The 21,640-nt window shown below is 44.0% G+C and overlaps 2 protein-coding genes across 7 annotated transcripts in view; one reads left to right on the top strand and one right to left on the bottom strand.

The window, feature by feature from the left end:
- The window catches only part of BIN3 (bridging integrator 3), a 98,431-nt gene extending 89,590 nt beyond the window's left edge, over positions 1-8,841 (top strand). For all 4 annotated transcript variants that reach the window (XM_078379667.1, XM_072978926.2, XM_072978925.2 and 1 more), the window contains one exon: positions 7,796-8,841. In XM_078379667.1, coding sequence (XP_078235793.1) covers positions 7,796-7,942 — 147 coding nt within the window. In that variant the 3' untranslated portion in view covers positions 7,943-8,841. The remainder of the gene's footprint in view (positions 1-7,795) is intronic.
- CCAR2 (cell cycle and apoptosis regulator 2) overlaps positions 727-21,640 on the bottom strand; it is a 35,667-nt gene continuing 14,753 nt past the window's right edge. The window contains exons 12-23 of one of the 3 annotated variants that reach the window (XR_012080830.2): positions 17,275-17,449; positions 16,652-16,915; positions 15,923-16,150; positions 15,474-15,654; positions 15,071-15,150; positions 14,339-14,485; positions 14,103-14,211; positions 13,321-13,512; positions 12,221-12,426; positions 10,669-10,804; positions 9,439-9,531; positions 727-8,163 (exon numbers count right to left, since the gene is read on the bottom strand). Coding sequence is in view for 1 of the 3 variants with exons in the window: in XM_020780336.3 (XP_020635995.3) it covers positions 10,748-10,804; positions 12,221-12,426; positions 13,321-13,512; positions 14,103-14,211; positions 14,339-14,485; positions 15,071-15,150; positions 15,474-15,654; positions 15,923-16,150; positions 16,652-16,915; positions 17,275-17,449 (1,639 nt within the window). In the remaining 2 variants the exon portion in view is untranslated. Of the gene's footprint in view, positions 8,164-9,438; positions 9,532-9,563; positions 10,805-12,220; positions 12,427-13,320; positions 13,513-14,102; positions 14,212-14,338; positions 14,486-15,070; positions 15,151-15,473; positions 15,655-15,922; positions 16,151-16,651; positions 16,916-17,274; positions 17,450-21,640 lie in introns of those variants that run through there. The other 2 variants (XR_012080829.2, XM_020780336.3) reach the window with 2 other exon arrangements.

The raw sequence follows: 21,640 nt of genomic DNA, 5'->3' as shown, positions 1-21,640 counted from the left end.
CCCCATTGACCAGAGCACGCCAGGCCCTCCTGTCTTCCACTGCCTCCCGGAGTTGGGTCAAAGTCATGTTGGTTGCTTCGATGAAAATCCTACTAGGGTCATTATAGTTCTGACTTGAGGGCATAGAACACACACCGTGCCAATGCCTGGTCATACGCAGTTCAGAGTGTGCTGCCTAGCCGTTGAACTGTTCAACACATTTTGAAATTAGTGGGACAAGGTCAGGAGACTGGCCGAATGTGGAAGTTCCTAAACAAGGACTTCCATTCAGCAATGAATGTGGAAGCTTTCCACTTACCTTGAACCATTAGTTAAGAATGTTTCAGCTAAAGAATTCTGTGAGACTTGAAAATGGGGAGGTTTCAACTTTCCACTGGACTAGATTTTATTAATGAATGTTTATCCAGATGGGTGTCCTTGTATGGTGCAGAATCCTTTCGTTAGAATAAAACATTACATGTTCTAGTTCTTATGACTGGTTACAGTTGGAAAAGTGCAGATTGCACCCGGAAATGGGTCCTAAATTTCAAGGCAGAATGTCAGTGTCTCACAAAACCCATCTACCTTTTCTCGTTCATTTTTCCGTAATCTCTTTTCGTTCTACAATATCACTTAACAGTGAAAACAGTTGATAATATATCAAAAAGGAAAGATTTCAAGTTCTACAAAACTCAAGACATTGAGTCTGGAGTTAAGTGTGCACGTGAGGAACATACCTGCAAAGTGTGGCAATACGCATAATTTATTCTGAGTCAAAATATAATTGGCAGAAATGAAATACTTCATTTTGTTTTACAAGAATTAAATATTTTTTCAGAATATATACAACTAGGAAAGAAGTGTTAGGAATTGCATGATTTCTTGTCATAATAATGTTTGGGAGTGGGTGGTAGGGATTGGCAGCGAATTTGTGCCACTTTGATAGCAGAATCTCTCTCGTGATCAAAAGTGGAAAGTTGCTGTCTGCCTTGAGTGCGTGGAACGGAACTTGTGGCTGCACATCAGCATCCTCCAGGAAGATGGGGACTCCAGACGCGGATTTTAAAGAATGTTCTTTTGGAGGTGGATATATTTTCCATTGTTTCTGTTTTGAGATTTCCACGGGTGCTAAAAGTTTTCCACAGGACTGCCCTTCTTAAATCAGCAGGAAGGCAACACGCAATGTTGAGACTGTGGTGCCCCCCAGTGGCTTTTTTCTGGTAATGCTGCCGATGTCGACAGCTCCATCCCCCACTCCCCCCCCCCGAGAAGATAATGAATGACCTTACGGATCGGATCGGATCCGATCGGGAAGTAGGTAATGGTTGCAAAGTCTCCCCTGGTGCCTTAGCAGGGGAGACTGCCTGCTTTGCTTCCTCCTAAGTTAGCTTTTGAAGGGAAAGCATAAGAGCAGATTATGTTCAGCAGAAGGGAACCAATTCACAGGTTGGGTTGAAATGCTTCCCAAGCTATATGAAGCGTTGCCTCTGGGAAGAGAACTCTTGATGCTCATAGCAATGGATCCACATAATTCTCATACCGTGAGTAAACCCATTGATATCAATGGGAATGCAGCGAGGCATAATTTACATTAACAGAAATTAACTTCTCCTTATCTGTTTTTGCTTTCTGAGGAAGAGCTAGTTGCAAATAGTACTAGAGTGGTCCTAATCCGACCAGATAGGCGGGATATAGATAGATAGATAGATAGATAGATAGATAGATAGATAGACAGACAGACAGACAGACAGACAGACAGACAGACAGACAGACAGACAGACAGACAATACCCATCCCACAAGAGAAATGTCCTTGTAATGAGGATAGTTAATAATATTGGGGAAACCGTATCCACCCCTTCAACATGAAGGGTTCTGATGCCATTCCAGCCAAGGTATTTGGTTGAAGAGGCAAAATCCAGAGAGTATGTCCCTCTTTTAAAACAAAAAACTAATGATTCATTTACCAGACTTATATACTAAATTTGGTATTGAAATACCCGAATCTTTTATGAAAACACCTAACATGAGCAAAATCCCAAAAGGATGAAAGGAGCAGGATTACCAGTGTGGTGTAGCAGGTAGAGTGATGGAGAACAGGGTTCGAATCCCCACTTCTCCATGGGAACTAACACGGTGCATGTGTGGAACTGGCAAAACCACTCCTAAGTATCTCACTTACTTTGAAAGCCCTATTAGGGTCCCTATATGTCAGTTCTGAATTGACAGCATGCGCGCGTGCACACACACGAAAACAGCAGTAAACCAAAATCCTGGGAAAGATTCCTTCAGCTGGTAGAAGCTCAGGAAAAGAAAAAGTCCCTGCCTCACCTCAGTTGACCAGTTTGGCCCTTCGCATGTATGCTAATTAAAATGGGACAAGATAACAGTGCCCGGTTGTCTCCCTCACACTCCGCGACTCCTAACGGTACCCAAAGGCAGCTGATATGAGATGGCCACTGAGATGGCATTCTGGAGCCATGGTTCACAAGATATGAAGCTACAGGCTGATGGACTGCCTGTGGCGGTCCTCACATCTCGCCCATCTGGACGGGAATAGGAGGTTAGGCCCACACCACTTCCCTAAAGATACTCACAATCTCAAGGCCAAAGGTTGTGTTCCCTGGCCATTCCTCTGACAGACAAGGAGCACCTGTCTGGCCCCGTATGATGATGCTTGGCTAGAGGAGATGGGTGCCCGCTGCCCCCACAACCATGGATCTGTAAGTGTGGGCACATCTCTATATGGAGCCTCGCTGGTACAGACTGTCTGTTGGTCTGAGGCATCCAAATTTCCCACAGGGAAACCACAGAATGATGATGTGCTAGAATCCATTCTCTTCCTGAATGCTGATCCTCGTATGATCATTTTCCCCAGTGCAGACCCACTGTATGTTGTATATATAGAAACGGTGGCAGCCTCCTGCCTGGTTAATGCCCACCTTCATCCCTTTTGCTAGCTCTCCATAGGGAAAGCATGTATCCATTCGCCCCTTGCATTTTCAAATCAGGTATGTTCCGTGATTTGCACTGGTGACATTTTCTTTTTCTTTGGTTGTATCTCCACTTCAGGAAGGGGGCTTGTGTAGAGATGTTTATAGCCATCATAGCCTTAGTAACAGGATTACCAAAATGTGGAACCCCCTGAACCAAATCTGACTGTGAGGTTTCACAGAAATGGTGGTAGAATTACCGCAGCACATCCGTCATCATGAGCGTTTACTTGCATAGGGCAGTCCTTCGCTACGCTAAGACACTGTCCCTGCCGCGCATTTGGTGGTCTTGGCAGGTTCTCATAGGGCCCCATTCCTTCCCTTCTTTCTCTGACACTGATGGGGAAGAATAAGCTAGACCAGCAAGAGGAGCAAACCAGTAAGGCTTTGTATGCCTCTATCCTGTTTCCTTCCATCATGATGTTTTAAGGTATTTAGATTTAGAGAAAAGCAACATTCACTGGGTTGTGTTCTAATGGGCTATTTCTACCAATGACTGTACATGCCCCAAACTGGGGGAAAGCACAATTGCCCACCGGGGATATATATATATACTGTATATAAACACTGTATATTCTGTAGACAAGTGAGAGGCCAGTGTCACTTGAACCACCTCTTTCCATGCATCAATACAGGAAGAGTCCAAGTGGTGGAGCACAAGTGTAGACCAGGCCCAGTTAATTGCGCTGTCACAAACTTTAGGTTTCATGGCTGAAACGGGCTGCTTGTGCCATGTTTAGGAGAGGTACAAGGGGGAAAAACTGGCTGTTGATTTCTTGAAAAGGTAGGCAGTATAAAGAAAGTTCATGTTGACTAATAAGGTGCATGATATGAAAGCCCCCTCCCCACGTTCCTTAGAGCTGAGCAGTCTAATGGCACTGCGTGAGCCCTGCCCACTCAGCCCCTAGGGGTTTGTCTCTTCCTATTTTGGTTGTTCTGCTGTTGCTGATTTGATTTCATTAGTCACTGTGTAAAGCAGCAGTCCTGCTGAATCACCAGAAAGCACAGCTCCACTACCTGCTGCTTAAAAGGGAAAGCAGTGTGATGGATCTCAGGACTTTTTGTCTCCTGGATGGTGCCCATTAGTCCCCTCCCTAGCTGCTCTTAGATTAGACCCAGAAATAGGGATGGGGCTTAGCAAAATCTGTGGAGATTTTGGTACTTGCAAGAGAGAGTATCTTCATCTACAGTACTCAAAATAAAAACCCAGTACACGGAGATGACGAGGAGAAGAGGCAGTCTCCATGGAGATGGTGTATAAATCTACTCAAACTATTTGGTCTTAAAGAGACAAGATCCCTTTGGAAGAGTCCTGCAGCAGCATAGCAGACGGCCTGGTGTAACCAGACCCTCTAGGGGATGGGGGCTTGCTATGATTTCTGCCACCACTTTTTCTGGAAGGTGGTCCTGTTGCCTTAGGGCGCTCTTGCCACTATGTTCTGGCATGTGAATTCTGGGTTGTAGAGGAACCATTGACAGGATTTGCTTTAATAGAAGTCACTGTGTGAAATATTTTATGGAGTAGCATTCCTTACCACCAGAATGGTGACTTTTGGATGAGGGTTTTTAGCTGCAAAGCAAACTTGAGGGTACACAATGAAGACAAATTCTCTTGTCCAGAGTTAAGAATTGACATCTGCCACAGAGGTTCCTCCTTTTTCTTGACTGTGATCCACCAAGCCCACTTCCACACAATAGTTTGATCCTAAACATGGAATAACCACCACCCTCCCGATTCTGCATTCTTCATTAGAGGAAGCACTAGAATGCCCAGTTACTTGGAACTGAAAGGGAAGGCAGGATGTTTTCCATTTTCCTGCTGTATCTTATGGCCGCAGGTGAAATTGATAGCCTGCCTTTTTATGAGTATGCCTTTTTATGAGTTGTGTTTGTGGGTTTCCCAAGGAGTCCCCTATCCAAAGTGGCTTGCTTAGCTTTAACAAAGTAGGTAAGTCATGAAAGCATAGTAGGCCAACTGATCCATTGACAGACCCTCAAGACATTCATTGCAAATGGGCTGCACATTTAAGGACAGTTATTCTGTTAGGCTTAACAGTGGTGAAATTTACCAGATCCTTGACATCCTGCAAGGTGTCAAGTCAGGGAGGGGAACTGGATATGCTGCAACTATGTTTGACATATTTCCTAGTACTCATTTGGAAGAAAACTTTGACCACTGTCTCCTTGCTGAAACAAATGCCTTAGCGGAGCTACATTATTGTTCCAACCTTGAGCAGATTAAAGTTCCTCCACAGAAGCTTACAAAGGAGAACAGGTGTCCAACGGGTTGTCTTGCTGCATAACAATCGCATGGCATGGGGAGCAGGGATGGAAGAGCTAGGAGTCTGAGCCATTCTTGGGAAGCTTACTCAATCGGCTTCTGTTGCTATGGCAATGGTGATGTATAAAAGAGACAGTAGGAGCGTGGCAGTGTTGTCTAGTGGGCTAAGCCCAAGGCAAAAGGAGCTAAATACCCTTCAGATTTAAATCCCTACTCTTCTTGACTTGCATGTGCTGACCTTGAGGGGAAGGCACCTGCCCCTTTGGGCACCCGTCTAGAATGTGGGGATAAGAATAGCCACCTTGCGGGGGCGCCGGGAGGATTAGCTAGCATTTGTGAAAATCCTATCAATGCTTGGCTGCCCGTGGAGCATTTCCAAGGAGCAGAGTATGAAACTCGGCCTACCCGCGATGTGTGAGCAGCCCCTCCTAGTTGGTTGTGCTTCTACAGGACAGCAGGAAACGCCGCTCTTCCTCCCCCCCCCCCCCCAGAGTGTGCTAGAGAGGTCAAAGTTCATGGCTCACTCCTGCTGCCTCCTCCGCAGGGCTGCAGACGTCTGTGTAGGAAGAGGGGCTCCCTCCCTGCTTGATCCCAACAAAGCAAGCCAATCCCATTCAGTTGTGGCCATGCCACTAGGGCAGCAGGAATCCAGTGGCAGCTTGGTTTTAGCAGCCTTGCTGGGACTGTCTCTCTCGCTTTTTCTTTTTTCTGTGGATCCACTTCTCCTTTCAACCCCACCGTTAACATGTTGTATCCCAAGGACTTCTAGTTGTTGTGTTAAAGTGAACTGGAAACATTCCGTTCCTTTTGTTTTTCAAACGTTATTAGTGGTGTTTACTAAATTTCTGTGCCGCCTACCTATGTAAATGGAATATTGAACCACTGAGGTGACATGGTTGAGGGATTTCCAGATTTGGCAAGATAGGGGAGAGGAAGACACTCCTGATTTGTGCATGCTTTCTCATGCATACCTTCTTATTCTAGATTTTTAGAAGGAGTGCTTAAATTTTTTAAAAAATTATATGATTGATTCATTCATTCATTGGCTATATATATGCAAACATGTAACCTCTCCTGAGAACTGAACTGTTTCTGTCCAGGTTAGTTCTTGGAAGAAACTTCTAACCTTTCAGAACCAATGCCTGCCGTGGTTCTTTTGCTTTCCTCCTCACCCTTCTGTCTTGTCTGGGGTGGGCTGTTTATGTCTTTTATTGATGAATCCTTTTAAGCTACAATGGGAGCTGGCAGTGTTGTACTTAACAGTAGTGATGTTACTGGTGCCTCGCTGTGGCAAAAGTCAATTCCTGATGGTTACTTCTCAGCATTAACAGACACCATTTCCAATTGCCAGTTGCCTTCTCAACATGGTCAAAACCTATCTGCCAATATTGAAAGCTACCCTACTCAAGTTTCAAACGTAGGGTAGGCAAGCTGATGCCTCCCAGATTTGTTGGCCAGGATAGCCCAAAATCTTGTCTATCCTAAATTTTTCCTTGGGGAATTTTTATCTGCCTTGGAAGGAATGGATGAGTGTTAGGAAATACAAAAGCCGCCTAGAGTGGTCTATTAGGCCAGATAGGCGGGGTATAAATCAAATAAATCAAATAAAGAAAGAAAGAAAGAAAGAAAGAAAGAAAGAAAGAAAGAAAGAAAGAAAGAGAAACCAGTGAGTATAACTTATGGGGAAGTTTTTTAAAGGTTTTTTTTAAAACACCATCCTCCATGATTCTGACATTGGCTGATACTGAGTGGAAAGTGACAAGTCAAAGGACTGGTAATAACCATTCATTCTAGAAGATTTAAGCTCAGTGTTGGATCTGATATGGCTGCTATTTTTTAAGGTAAGTTACTAGACTTCATTCATACCTGTAGAGAGAAAAAAACACCATATTCCAGGTCAGAGGAAGTGGAGCTTTGGTACTGATCTAGTTATCCTATGTTGCCTCTAACAGCCTGTTCTGCTCCGTAGCCATGCATGTTGCCTCTCTATTACATGTCGTACCTTGCTAAGAGGGATTCTGGTACACATGCTAACTACACAGACGTATTGTTAGCAGAACTTAAATGATTGCAATTTCCACTATATACTCATGAAAAACAAATGGCAAGCAGCTTTTCAGTAAATATTCTGCCCTGCGTGAAAGTATTGGTGGGAGATGGAAATATCTCTTAAGGCAAGGTAAGAGTCGTGCTCCATTGATGCAAAGGAAGTAGCCCCTTCTGCAAAACGTTTAGCATTTCATGCAAATTTATTCAGCTGTTTCTTACAGTTTTATCAGCTGAACAATTTTTTAACAGTGAGATGGCCCTTATAATCAATAAAGCCCCTGACAAAGTTGCCATCTGGCTTTTAAACCAACCGCCTTGCCTTTGTTAAATGGCTTCAGTCACAAAGTATTGAAATATCTTACATGCATTTTCTTGAAATTACAGAAGATCAGAGATGGCTGTACACTGTAGGAAGAGCCACTTAATTAGACCTTCAGTGACGGGGGGGGGGGGAAATACACGTTTCTAACAAGAGGATTCTTCTTTTCTACTAGGTTGTATACTACACTGAAATGTACAAAATCTTTGGTGAATTAACAGAACAGATTGATGAGCCTGGCTTAACAGATGAGCAGAGGGAGAAAGAGAATGAAGTCAAGCTGAATGAATTGAGGGCCCTTTCAATTGTAGCTGATGACTGACCTCTCTAAATCAGAATATCTACAAGCTGGCAACTGTTGAAGCTGTGGAAATCTCCTTTTGCACCACATTTTCTGAAGATGGGCCTCTGACTTGCAGAGATGCTTTTTCGATCTTAGGGGATGTATCTGCAGCAGCCTTCCAAAAACTGAACATCTGTATGAAAGGAAGTGCAGCAAAATTCTCGTCTGTGGCTCTCGTTCTTGAAAGGTCCCCAGCAACTCTGGAAGTGGGAAATAGCAGGTATTTGCTAGAAAATGCTAAAACGTAACCAGTTTAATTGATGCTGCTTCCTTTCTTGGTGTATTGACCAATGTATGTATGTCTTGTGATGAAGGAATGTTTTTGGGTGGGAGAGGGTCTGTAAGCTTACAGCTTGCAATCCCCACGCCATAAGCAATGTCTTGCCATCTTACTGAGATTTTTTTTCTATAAGGGACACTGTCAATTTATATGTGTTCATAAACTAGAAAGCTATATAACATGCATTAGAATCTATAGTCATTGTGATGTAATCCATAGGCATTTTGTATGTGGCTCCCTGCAAGAATATGTAGAATTATATAAGCGACTACCTGAATCTGTGTAACCTGTTTTCCAGTACCAGGAATCACTGTATTTAGTAGTGGAACAGTTTGCCTATCTGCTAGCACAGACAGAAGATTAAACATATGAGAGAATTATTACGACATGCCCTTTCTTAGGGAAAGTATCTCTGGAAGAAAAATTACCTTCCTCTTGCTTTGAACAGCCCAGATATTTTCCTGATAGTCATTTCCAGTGAATCAAAATGTCAGTTAAAAACATAGATTGGGCTTTTATAATTGTAAATGCTCTTGTAATCTACAAGTTTAATTTTATTTTTGCAAAAAAAAAAAAAAAAAAGGAAGAAAAACCAAAACCTCCTGAGCCATTTGTTTTGTCAGCACACACCCATATCTGCTTGCTCTGGCCTAAAAAGGTTACTCCAAGCAGCAAGGACCTGGCACACAAGAGCAAGCAGAATAATGCCTATGGTATTATTCATTGTTCATTGATAAGCCTCCTCTTTCAGCTAGAACTCAGATTGGGGTTGTGGGAGGAGGGGGCCATGAGCCATGTTTCTGACAGAACTACTTAAGGTCGACCACGCTACATAACATAGGCCACCCTGCCCTCTGTTTGCTAAGAAGTATGATGTCAAATGGCCCCTTGTCTCTCCTTTTTCCTCCTGGTCTACAGCATAGACACTCAGGTCATAGTTGAACAAATCATCTTATGGTGGCAATAAGATTTTAAGGCACCAACTAACAAGTCCTATAAATACCATCGTGACATTAGTTTAAGAAGCTGTTTCTGGCTGGGATGATCCACTGTCAAGTAATCATTGTTCCCAGAAGCAGAAATGGCTCTTATATCTATCTGCTCCCTCGCAACATGTTATATGGTAAGCCTGTCATTATCACCACATAATAAATTTCTTTAACATGTAACAGCAAGTTTAAAAGCAGAAAATTACCAGTTGACTCTTTTCCCCCCTCTTCCTCCACCAATAAGCAGCATCTGAAAGACCACGTAGACAGGGGTGTTTGGTGTGAAAACTGAATTTCATCTTAACACAAAAGAAAACAAGGAAGCATAGACTTTGAAGTGAGGAAGAGGTTTTATAAAAGGGAACCTGGCCAGTTAAATACAAGTTGTTACCACATTTACAGACTAAAAGCAACACATTCAGAAGTGACAAAACACCGGAGGGTAGGGGGAGCAGAAGGTCATGGCAGAAGCAGCCAAGATGCTACTGCAGGGGGGTCCCAAGGCCAGCCATGGCTTTGCACAGGCCCACCAACTACTCTGCTAAAGGCTACCACAGTGACCCAATAGGCTACCTACCACACAGCCTCTCCTGCCATCTGCTACTTTTCCCTAAATGGAAGTTAACTGCATTGCAGTCACCTTACGGCCAGGGCCCAAACCCTAAAAATCCAGACCATGGGGGCCCAAAATCTCACTTGCATCTCAAGGCTAGCAAAAACATAGCAGATTGCTGAGCTGTTAAAAGCTATGTCTGGCAAACAAGTGACTCAAGACCTTGGAGATGATGACAAGTGGTGGTGTTTTCCTTAAAATGGGTAAAATCCTGTACTGGATATGCCAGGATATAAAATCAAACCACAGTGCCAGCCACAACACTAGCCTGCAGTACTGAATGCAGGACAGAGGCAGGAGCCCAGGGCGTCAGTTCTCATGTTTAAAGTCCTACAAATTCTGGTGCTTCCTTTCCCCTTCGAAAGCCTCTCCCTGTCAAAAGGCAGGCAAAACATCACCTCCTTGAGTAAAAGCTGGAGTGGTGAAGAGAAACAGAGGGAGAGGGCTGGAAGGAAAAGAAGCCTCCATGCAGCACAAAGAGACTAGCCATGCCCTGTCCTTGGGAGCTGTTGGCCCCTGCTGTCCCTTTACAACTGCATTAGGCTCAATGCAGGGACTCAAGTTTCGCTTCTGAAGCTTGCTGGAAGACATCCTGAGAGTACCTACGCTGCAGCTTCTCCACTCATGTAATAGACCATCAAAACGCCTACCTAACGAGTATCCTTTAAACAATAACACTGGCTCCAGCATACGAACTGTGCATCCCAGCCACGCTTAGGCTAGGTGACCCTTGTCCCATATCTGAGGGGATGGTGGCTTAGCAGGGAAACCAGCCCTGGCCTTTCACAGGGCAGCGAAAGAGTTGGGGATTTGAAAGGCTTACCCCAACTGCTAACCCACAGCCCAAAGAACATCCTTCCAGGATACAGATCCTCCCAGTTGAGCTGCTCCTCCGATGTATGTCAGTTACTGGAAACGGCTGCAGGCGTTGGTTCCTTCTTTTCTAAACAATTACTGGTCTGAAAGAAACAAAGGTAAGGAAAGCATAGCAATAAGAGGAAATATTTCCTTTATTTCATACACTTCTCACTGACAGCCCTTAACAATGTTCAAAAGATTATGAAAAATCATATTCACAGATTAAATACATGTGCTTAGCCTTAGCTAAAGCAGCCCTAAGCACGATTTCTGGTTGGCTCAGAGATTTTGACAGATGTGCAAAGGAAGATTCTACCATGGTGCAGTGCCTTTTACTCTTCAAAGACTTTCTTGCAAATCCCTTACCCTGTGAAGGTGTAAAATCTCTGGCTGCATAATACAGAATGCTGGAACCGCCTCATCAAAAACAAACATGTGAGAGTTCCTTGGCCCATGAGAAGCAATCATATCACTCTCACTCACTCACACTCTCTCACACACACACACAAAAATTCCATACCATCCAGTTTTGAAAACATGCTTTTTGTAAATGGACATTCAGATGGCATTTTCTTTAATCAACAGCACAAAAGGAAGGTTGCAGGGACCAACCTCTGCACAACAAATGGTTGGCAATCCACATACTGGTTGTGTTGAACTTGACTTCATAAACAAACAGACTTGGCAAAAGCTAAAAAGTATTTTCAAATAAAACCTTCCCACTATTTGTTATTCTATTTTATACCATAATAAAATCAGCTATTATTATGAAAGGCCCACAGCTTGCTACAATCTAGCATGTTTGCAAAAGTTGTGGTGAAAAGACACATTTAAGCTGGAGAGACAGGGCTTGACTTGAAGGTGAGCACCCCAAGCTTGCCTCTCCACTTCCAGACTGTATCTGCAGGGGGGAAAATGAAAAGGCTTCCATATCTGCTGAGACAACTAGTTTGGGCAGCAAGTGACTGAGCTAATGACAGCAGCTTCACTTCCACCAGACCAGCTTCCAAACGCCATTCAAAAGACAGCCATTCAAATCTATATGAAGCCAGGCTCCGAACCATGTCTGCAGTCCTAAGCGTATGTACAAGGAAGTTAAGTCCCATTGGACTTAAAAAGACAAAAGCTGCAGCTACAAAAGACAACAGCTCGGATCCTGATAACTCTTAGATGTTGGGGGCACAAATAAGTCCCACTGATTTCAATGTGTGCAAACTTGGATATTAAGTATCCGTCCATCCTACTAAGCAGAGATACAGCATGTTTTCACAGCTCTGACAATGAAGATGCTCTCAATAAGTGGTAAGAGAAAAGTTATCTTAAATATGGCACACCATTGCAACTCAGTGCTGCCCATTTAACACTCCACACTATTAAACTTCCTGCATTTACCAAATTATCAGCAATAGAATGTGTGGCTTTATGGAATTACAGGAGAGAATGTTTGAAAAGCCCCTGTGCCATCATATAAAATCTGCCCGGCAGACACGCTCCCCAAGTTCCCTGTGGCTAGTTACCTTCTCAATGATCTTCTGAATTTCCAGCTGCAGTGGAGCCAGGCGCTTCTTATTCTCTTGCAGCAGCCTCTGGAAACTAGATTTTTGCCTCTCTGTCACTTTTGACTGCTCCTCCAGATCGGCAAAGCGCTTCTGCAGCTCCTGCACTTCCTGTGTCAAGGCCTTGTTGGAAGCCTCTGTGGCTGAGAAGCGATTCTGGGTCTCTTCTGTAAGAGAGAAGAGACATGACAAAATTCATTTTTCAGGCAGTAAAAATGGGGGGGGGGCATAGATTCACTAAGGCTGCCTTCTAAAGACAGTTGAAAAAATTCTTCCTCTCACCACTCAGAAAAAAACCACTACTTTTAAACTTTGAAGATTGAAGGATTCAGTATTATTATTTTTTTTAAAAGCACTGATTTTCCAAATTTGGAAGTGGAATTTGGGCTACTTTCCGTTTCATTTGCCCCCATTTTTCTGATGTTTGATGTTATTTTAGTCATCAAGGCAGAAAACTCCCAGTCTCTCTCCAGTTGCCCAACCTTGTAGTAATGCAATGGGCTGACACCAGAGCAATATAACCGTCTAGCCAAACCAAGGAAGAACACCACTGTCTTGAATCCATTCAAAGTGAGATGAGCTACTGACTGTAAAAAAATTAAAAGCTTAACCAGAAAATTCCAAGCCAGAAAAATTTACATGCTCTACTGCACTTTAACTGTCTCTGACTGCAGGATAGCCAAAGTCCCCTACGGTATGGCTGGTGGACATTTCAGTTACAAGAACCCAACCACAGCCTGCCACCAGGATAATCTAGTATGGCCACAGGTGGCCTCTAGCTCAGATTCCTGGGTAGCAAAAATGACCATAAGCAAGCAGGGGACATTTGCCACTGAATTGCCGTAGTTCCCCCAAGTGTCTAAAACTTCTTCGTCCACTGCTTAATATGTGATGCCAGCTCAATTCCATTTATCAGGTTTCATTTGCCTAATAAATTTTTATCAGAGGATGAAGGGCAGTAGGTACTTTTTACCAAGAATTCTACCCTGGTGAGGCTTTGGGGGACAACATCTCACTGCAACAGAAGCCAACCCTCACCATATGTTCCATATGTTGCTTACCCAATTTCAGCTCCAGAGCATGAATTTTGTTCTCCAGATAAAGGCGGCTGTTTTGCGTCTGCTCTGCCTTTTGAAGTAGTTTGTCCACATTGAGCACAGCCCCATTGAAGGACACTAGACTGCCAGAATGAGTCTCTGTGGCAGACCTTGTAGGAGGCTCAGAGGAAGATGGACCCAAGAGAGCAAGGTTGCCTGCAACAATAAGGGCCACATTTGTTCTACTTCGATTTGGAAAGCAGCATCTCTAAACTGGCAAGGGGGAGATTTATAATTAATAATTGGAATTCTGAACACTGGAATTAAACAGAGCCTGCTTGTCAAAAACACTTCATTTCCACACAGTTGGGAACAGATGAGGGATTGTACACAGTATAGAAGCAAAATCCTCTTGTTCATTGGATGTTCAGCAGGTAGACTGTCAAATGCATATAGAAATGGAGAGTTGTGGGTGGGGGGCAGGATAGTACCAGGACCTCTGCACCACACCTATTAACTAGATTATCAGCAAAGCAGGAGATAACTGATCCAGAGACAGAAGCTACATTCTGACCAGCATCCAAAACTTCAAAAATGTTGGCTCAAAAGGAAAATATACAGAGCACAGGTTGCTGTCCTCTGAAGATGCCGGCCACAGAGACTGGCGAAACGTTAGGAAGAACCACCTTCAGAACACGGCCAAAGAGCCCGAAAAACCCACAACAACCAAAATATACAGGCTCTGCCATGCTTGAAATCTGACACAGCTGAATACATGCCCTTCCCACCCTACCTTTTGCTCTTACCTAATGGTTCCTCCTCAGGGCTTGGCTCGGTCCCTTCCTGCCGGCTGTAATGGAGGCTTCGGTAGCGGCACACAAACTGTGTCACCACTCTGTTCACCAGGTGCTTCACCTGCCAAATGAGACACCCCCATCTCCATGAACAGTGCTGGAGAAGGCTTGCAAACAGATCGCCAAACACTGCACTAACCGAAAACATTCCCCATCCCATAAAACGCATAAGAAAACATTGGGCTCACCTGTTCTTTGCAGAGATGAAGTCCTAAAGTGAGGAAGATCTTTTCCATATCCTTCCTGTGCAAGTAGCCACAGAGATTCAAGTCAAAGTACATAAAGGCAAGTAGGGCATCCAATGGCAACACAGCACTTGGGTCCAGTTCTCTGGCCTGGGTAGGAAAGGTGGAGTTGTAACAAGGTGGACCAAAGAGCTCAAGCTGTCAATAGGCCACCGTGCTTTCTCTTCACAGACCCTCCCATTCTCTTTCACCATTCAGCACCTGCCACAGTTCAGCTCCCCTCTTTGGGGGTCTTATACTACATCCCAGGGTGTAATGTATGTTAGGTACTAGCCTACAGAAAGCTGGAGTGGAATGAGGTCCAATCCTGGTGTGTGCTATGTGCCATCAAGTTGGAACCAACTTACAGCAGCCCTAAGAGGGCTTTCAAGATAAGTGACATATTTAAGGAGTGGTTCTGAAGCCTAAGAGAAAGGAAAATATATCTAAATTGACCATAATTCCTCCAGAACATGTCCTTCTTGGAGATAAAAAATAACTTTCAAAATTCTGAGCAACAGAAATCCACATGAATACAATGCTGTTAAAAATCAGGGGACATGAGTCCTACTGCTAACCTCCTGTGCAATCCTTAGGAGCCCACCCATTCTTTTCTAAGCCACACAGGTAGAGAGAGAGAGGCCAGAATAAAGAACCTGAAGCCAGCTTTTAGGAAGAAGAGAACTGGTCACTGACCACATCGTGAAGTGAAGAGAATTCCATCTCTGACTGGTTGGATGCAACTGATCTCACTTCAGCATCGTCCAGTTTGACTCCTGTGGGCAAGGCAGGACAACCTACTTCAAAGGCTGACCTTTGCTAGGTACTCACTAAGAGGGAGCACCTTATGCATGACAGCAAGTCTCAATGTGGAGACAGCTTTGCTATGTCTGAGAACAGGTAATAAGCAGAAAAAGGAAGCCAGGAGACCAGACTGGTCTGTTTGGTTGAAAGAGTCTTCCTAGAAGTTAAGAAGGCCAACAGGCTGGGCTTCCTGATGGGAGTTACAGGGTTCCTGCCTTCCCCACCCCTTCAACATGTCTTCCCTAAACAGTGCACTGGGCCCTGGAGGACTGGCTGCCTTGCCCAGAATACCTACCAAAGTCCTCTTCCTCTTCCTCCCTTAGCAGCAGAAGGTCATCCTCCAGGCTCAGTTCACAGAGGTCATCTGTGGAATCCTTTGGTTCTGATTTAACATTCCCACTGATCTTCTCCTCCTTAGCTGAATTAGCCCCATCTTGAACTACTGGCTTCTTTTCTGCGTCCCCCGTTTCCTCCTTCTGCAAAAATAAAAAGCCAATCAAACAGTGTACACAATGCAGCATCTTGTCCATACATACATTCCATTCTGCAATGCATACTCTCTCCTTTTTGCACCATCTATTCCAGTTTCACTAACCCTAAAGAAACATAAACTGTGTGTAGGGCAGCAAGATGCTTCCTGCTTTTAACAGCCACAGGATGGTGTTAGTCCCAGTCTCAGGAAGGTGAGACATGCCTCCATCACCTAAACAGCTATGTGAATGCCAGGAAGGCATGCTGCCCAACCTGAGTCTCCTTCTGATTGTCAGGCACTTCTTCAGCCTCAGGTTTCTCTGGAGGTTCTTCTTTCAGCTCCCTCTCTGCCTCCTTCTCAGAGTCAGCTGTTTTCTCTGGCTCAGGATGCTTTGCCTCCACTGGCTCTTCTTTTTCCGGCAGTGCCAGCAAGGCTTTGTATAGCTTGTAGCCAAAATCCCGCTGAAGCATCTCCTGGAAGAACTCTGCCACCACTGCCACCTCAGGAGTGCAGACAGAAGAAGAGAGAGAGAACCCAGTGAGCAAAAGGCGTAACATGTCAGCCAAGAGAGTATTAAATCAAACATGTCTTTGCCTCGAACTCTTAAAGCCTCATAAACCGCAAACCAAGCTTTAATCCACATAATACTGGGCAGAATCCCATGAAGCATCCTCAAGTTTTGCTCCTGTTCAGCAGCAAAGTCTCCCCAACAAGATAAATGCCATTATGCCCACTCCTCCGAGGATCTACTAATGCAATGCATAGTGACCAAGAGCTTTCTCATCTCCTTAAACGTTCAAGAGCCACACAAGGCTACTGAACCGGGTGAACAATGAATATTAAGTGCCTTCCAAGAGTATACAACTTGGAAAAATTAATAAGAAAATCCCAACACTTGGCTGTCTGGCAAATCGTTGGACAGCAGGCATCCAGAAAAGGCAGAAAACAGAATTATAGAAGTCACCAGAGAAGCCTAGCCTCAGAAAAAAAATGAAGCCTACCTCAAAAGAGAGCTTCTCTCGCTGCCGCCTGTACTCCAGCAGGGTGCAAAGAGAGAGATTTGTGCAGCTGGGCTGACCATCTGGTGAGGCTGGTTGTTGGTGAACAATAATGGCAGGTTCCAAGGGAGGCGACAGAGCCTCTGGTTCAGGTGCAGAGGTCTCAAGTGCTGGATCAGGAACAGTTTCAACTGAGTCTACTTCCTGCTCGCTTGTCTCCATTTCCTGCTCAGGAACTGGTTCAGAGGAAGGTTCAGTTTCTTCTTCCTGTTTAGAAACACTTGTTTTATTAAGAGCCAGAAGAAGCAACGTCTATATGGGCTGGCGTACATATTCATGGGCCAAGACTAAATTCACTGTTTCAGTCTGAAAGGAAAGCAAAAGACTGGTTGCCAGCTATTCAAACGGATAAAAGGACAAAGCTAATGTGACATAGAATAACACCACACACTTTGAGTCCTTCTGGATCAACTGGTAGTACAGATGATTTCTTATAGCAACAAAATTATGGACTAGGAAGCAAGATCTCTTCATTTCTAGCCATCACGTGATAAGTTAGAGCAGGATTTTCGACCCCTCCTTTGTTCTGGTTAAACTTTCCTGCCCAAATTTCACCCTGTTCTTACCATCTCTGATTTCTCTTCTGATGGTGCCGGAGGCTTTTCTGCTTTCTGTTTGCACAGTGTCTCCCATTCTTCAAGAGATGGCATGCAACTCCAAATATCTGGTAGGAAGACCACTGTCTGCTCCTGATGAGACTGGCTTCCTTCACGCAAATATGTGAACTCAGCAAACCGGAACCTGATGTATAAGAATTGGAGACAAAATTAGGGAGCAGGACAATGACATGAAACTTCTCAAGGATCCTGTACTCTTAGAAGTATAGCCATCCCCATCAGAGTCTGGCCATTTAACTGGATTAAATCTGAATGTAAAGTGGTTTTCTTTTCTTGGCCTCTGTATCGGAACAAAACGGCCCTGGCAGATCACATCAAAGGCTTCACTGGCCCAACATCAAAATTAGTTTCTCTGACAGACTGTAGTTGGTAACAGAAAGCATAGAGCAAAGAGGGACTAGCTGCACCAATAAATGAGGGAAATGAGTGAGCTTTTAGCTTCATAGATCTCTTGCTCAGCTGATTTCACTACAACAAATGGCACAGGAAATAGGATTCTTATAAATTTCAACTGAAAACACGGATCAAGCGAAGGAATCCTTTCTGAAAAAGGCATATAAGTCACATTAGTTAATCAGCATTATCAGGATTCCCATGAAAAGGCACAGAAGATGATGCCTAAAAATTTCATTAAGCTGCATTTCAAGAGTGGAATTAATAAAATTTAGAAAATGAGCACATGCTTTACATAATCCAGATGAAGCATTCCCCCCCCCACACACACACACACAGAGGATACTGATGTTTCAAGCATTTAGATCATGGATTCCCAGCCTGTAGGTCGCAATCCCCAATTGGGTTGCAAAGTGTTTTCTGGGGATGTTGCCGCAATTATTTTACACTGTGCAGTCAAGGCAGGGAGTAGCAAAGGTTCTCTCTCGGGGCTGGTTCTCTCTTCCATGGGAGCAGCAGCCGTTGCAAGCAGAACCAGTACCTGCGGCTGCTCACCCCAGGAGGAAAAGGTGGGGCCAAGAGCTGGGCAAAGCTGCACCAGAGATGACCAGGAAGGACTTTGCCATCGCTTGTGCATGGCAGAAACTGAGCTCTGCCCCACGACCCACCAGGAGAGCAGCTGTCCGGTGGGGTCCCTTTTATGCCAATGTGTGGGTGGTGGCAGGTTACCTGACTATTATAAAGGGAATGTGACTTTTAAAAAATGGTTGGAGAAATGCTGATTTAGACAATATAAGGGAAAGAGAGAAAGACGCTCCTGAGATACTGAAGCATAATTAGCAACATCTTGTGACACAAGAACTTTCCTGACTAATCCTGAAAGATATAGCTGGGCTCACTTGCTCCAGTCCCAACAGAGAGCACAATGTTGTGAAAGATTCTGTTGTCTCCATATCCTCATTAATTCTATTTATTTATTCATTCATTATCTAAAATATTTCTATCCCACCTTTCTCCTTAAAGCTTGCGTTACTTTGTTACATTATTTTGTTTCATGGGAAATCTTTAAAAAGTAACACCCTCCCACACACATAGCTGGTACCAGTTTTTAAGCTGAATAATAACAGCAGCATATCTGGGTTTCACTGCAAATGCAAACTCAACAGACAGCAGCTAATCCCTGCTCCTCATAAGGCATCACCAGTATATATACATGTGTTCTTAGTCTTCACACTTTACATCTCTCGGGTGTACGTGCGACACTTCTTGGCTGTACACTAAAAAGGGAAGCACATGAAAGTTCTGCCAACCTAGCAAGATCTGAACTAACAGTACTAGTGGACTCCTACACCCTCGCAGTTACTCAAACAAGTATCGGTCCCAAGTTGATTCTCTACCAGCTTCTTCTACAGTAGGTAATGACCAAAGAGTAGCTCTCCGTAGTCCTTGACCTAAAACCGTCCTACAATTACGATTCTCAGCCGTTTTTCTAACCACTGTACTGTGTATACTGTGGTTGCTCTAGCACTGAACGTTTTTGCCCCCAAACATTTTTCTTCAACATCGCAGAAGAAGTTGAGTCTTTGAGGAATAAACACTCCCAGCACAAAACCCAATTCAACAAGTCAGTGGCAAAGCCTTCAAGGTCCCGGTAGCGCCCCTCTTCTCTCATCTGTTGCTTCCCAAACAAGTCACATGTGCTGCCAGGTTTAAGCAAAATAAGACCAATTGCCATGGTTACGCAGCACAAGTAATCTATATATAGCCACGCTGCTGCCAACCAAACCCATGTGTTCCAAGTTCTACCTTGTTTCCTCAGTGCTGATTGGGTTCTTTTTTGTGTTTTTTTTTTTTTTTTTTTTTTTTTTTTTGCTCAGGAAGTCCATTTGTGCCCCCCCTGGGACCATGAGTGGCAATTCTGCCTCGTTTGACAGGCCCCCACCATCACCAGCCCCCCCCCTTCCATGTGACCATTTCTTCATTTAAATGTAGTCCCTGGAAGGCACAAGGAGTCTTTTCAGCTTTTTTTTTTTTTTAAAAGGATACCTTCAAATTAAACCTTTTTTTCTCAGTCAACAAAGCCCACTGTAGCACTCTATACAGCACAAAAACGATGGCACATTTAAAAAAAAAAATCAGATATGATAATTAGCCACTTTAGTCCTGCTCCCCTTAGGATTGCAAAAGGATTCTGGCCTTTTAGTGCTGGAGCTTTCCCTTGGCCAAAGAGTAAGTCAATTTAAAAAAAAACTAGCTACCATTGATCGTATCAGCATAAAATAGACAGGGTGATACTTGAAAAATGAGGCTTTCCCTGAGGCAACAGACAATGCTGTCAATTAAGCATCCTTAATGGGAAGGAAGCATCTTTAGTGGCCCTGTTAACACTGATCCAGCTCAGTGCTTTAAGAGATCAGTAAAGAAAACACCAAAGTCAAGATCTCTCCCATCAGCCCTCAAGATTCCCACAACATATTTCCTGAAGACACCTGACAGACTTTTCTCATGCAACATAAATGAAAGTAAAAATCAAAGAGAACACGTTCACTTGTAAACCTGAAGCCTCCTACAAAAGACAGCCACCTAGCGGTCCAGGTAGCCAAGGGATAAGTCATGCTGCCACTGGATTGATTACTGGTCAGTAAAAGAAAAGGCACAGGGCCTGTCCACATTGGCACAGAGATAACTATATAGGGATCACTGAGGGCACGACTTGGATCAGAAGAAAAGACCTTGTCCACAAGTGTTTCTACTACTTAGAACCCCTTCCCCCTTAAGAGCTGTCACACACCTTTCTGGCCCAGCTAAGAGTCCACTGGGTTTAGCTCTTTTGAACTGATGTTTGGGAAACCAGTGTCTTAAGACTTAGAATTTCATGGAACGGAGCACAAGAGGAACTAACATCATTGCTAGCAGAATACGTATTGGGATTAAGAAACAAAAGGGAGGGAATGATGGCAACAGCAAAGGAGAATCTGGAGCAGCTGGAAAGGTACAGAAAAGGTGGTATGACTGTGACGTCAGAAGAATCCAGTGTAACATACAAGATTCAGTAATGGTGTATTTCCTAAGCACAATGCAGGGAAGCTGGGAAGATCCCTACATGATGCGAGGCGAACTGCATACAGTGATTTATATTGCCAAAGGGCTGTAAGAAAAACAAACAGCTGTACATGTGAACATGCTAAAGTCTCATAGATCTAGAGAGAACCAAGTGATGCAGTTTAAAATACTATATAATAGCTTAGATACAGAAATGCAGTAGGACCCCTATATCTGTGGGGGATCAGTTCCTATTGCGACCTATTGTGGATGCCTGAAGGCATGGATACAAGGGAACTCTATATACAACACAGAAGGGGGCAGGACAAAGGCCACAAGAGGGTACCCTTGTATGTTGTTTATAGCACTACAGCAAACCATGGATAAGTGAAACCGCAGATATCAATCCTGTGGACATCGGGGTCATCCTGTACCTAATTTTCTGCAAGAAAGGAGGAGGAGGTATAGACCAAGCAATGGGAAGAGAGGGTGGGTGAGGTGAAGAAAAGGGGAATTGTAAAATCATTTGAATGGTTTATGGAGCTTTTTAATATCAAGCCAGGGAAGACCTCTGTATACAAGCAATCAATACTGGGGGGAAATTCACCCATCAGAACTATGAACTGTGACAGATGAGATAAGAAGAGAGATTAAAGATATCCTAAACCTTGCAGTGATTACAGGGGTCTGTGAGTCCATGGCCCTCTGGTGTAATGCTAGTCCCTAAAAGAGATGGATCTGTTCCACTCTGTCTTTATTTTAGACACATCAGCACTCACCCTGAACTTAAGGGATTGTGACAGAGGGACCTAGAAGACGACTTCAAATGCAAAGCTGATTTTGCCACCCAATGGACTAAATGAGCTTCAGGTGTTGCCTG

Source organism: Pogona vitticeps, chromosome 8, assembly GCF_051106095.1.
Source record: "Pogona vitticeps strain Pit_001003342236 chromosome 8, PviZW2.1, whole genome shotgun sequence".
Lineage (NCBI taxonomy): Eukaryota > Metazoa > Chordata > Lepidosauria > Squamata > Agamidae > Pogona > Pogona vitticeps.
This window is presented reverse-complemented; position numbering and strand designations above follow the sequence as displayed.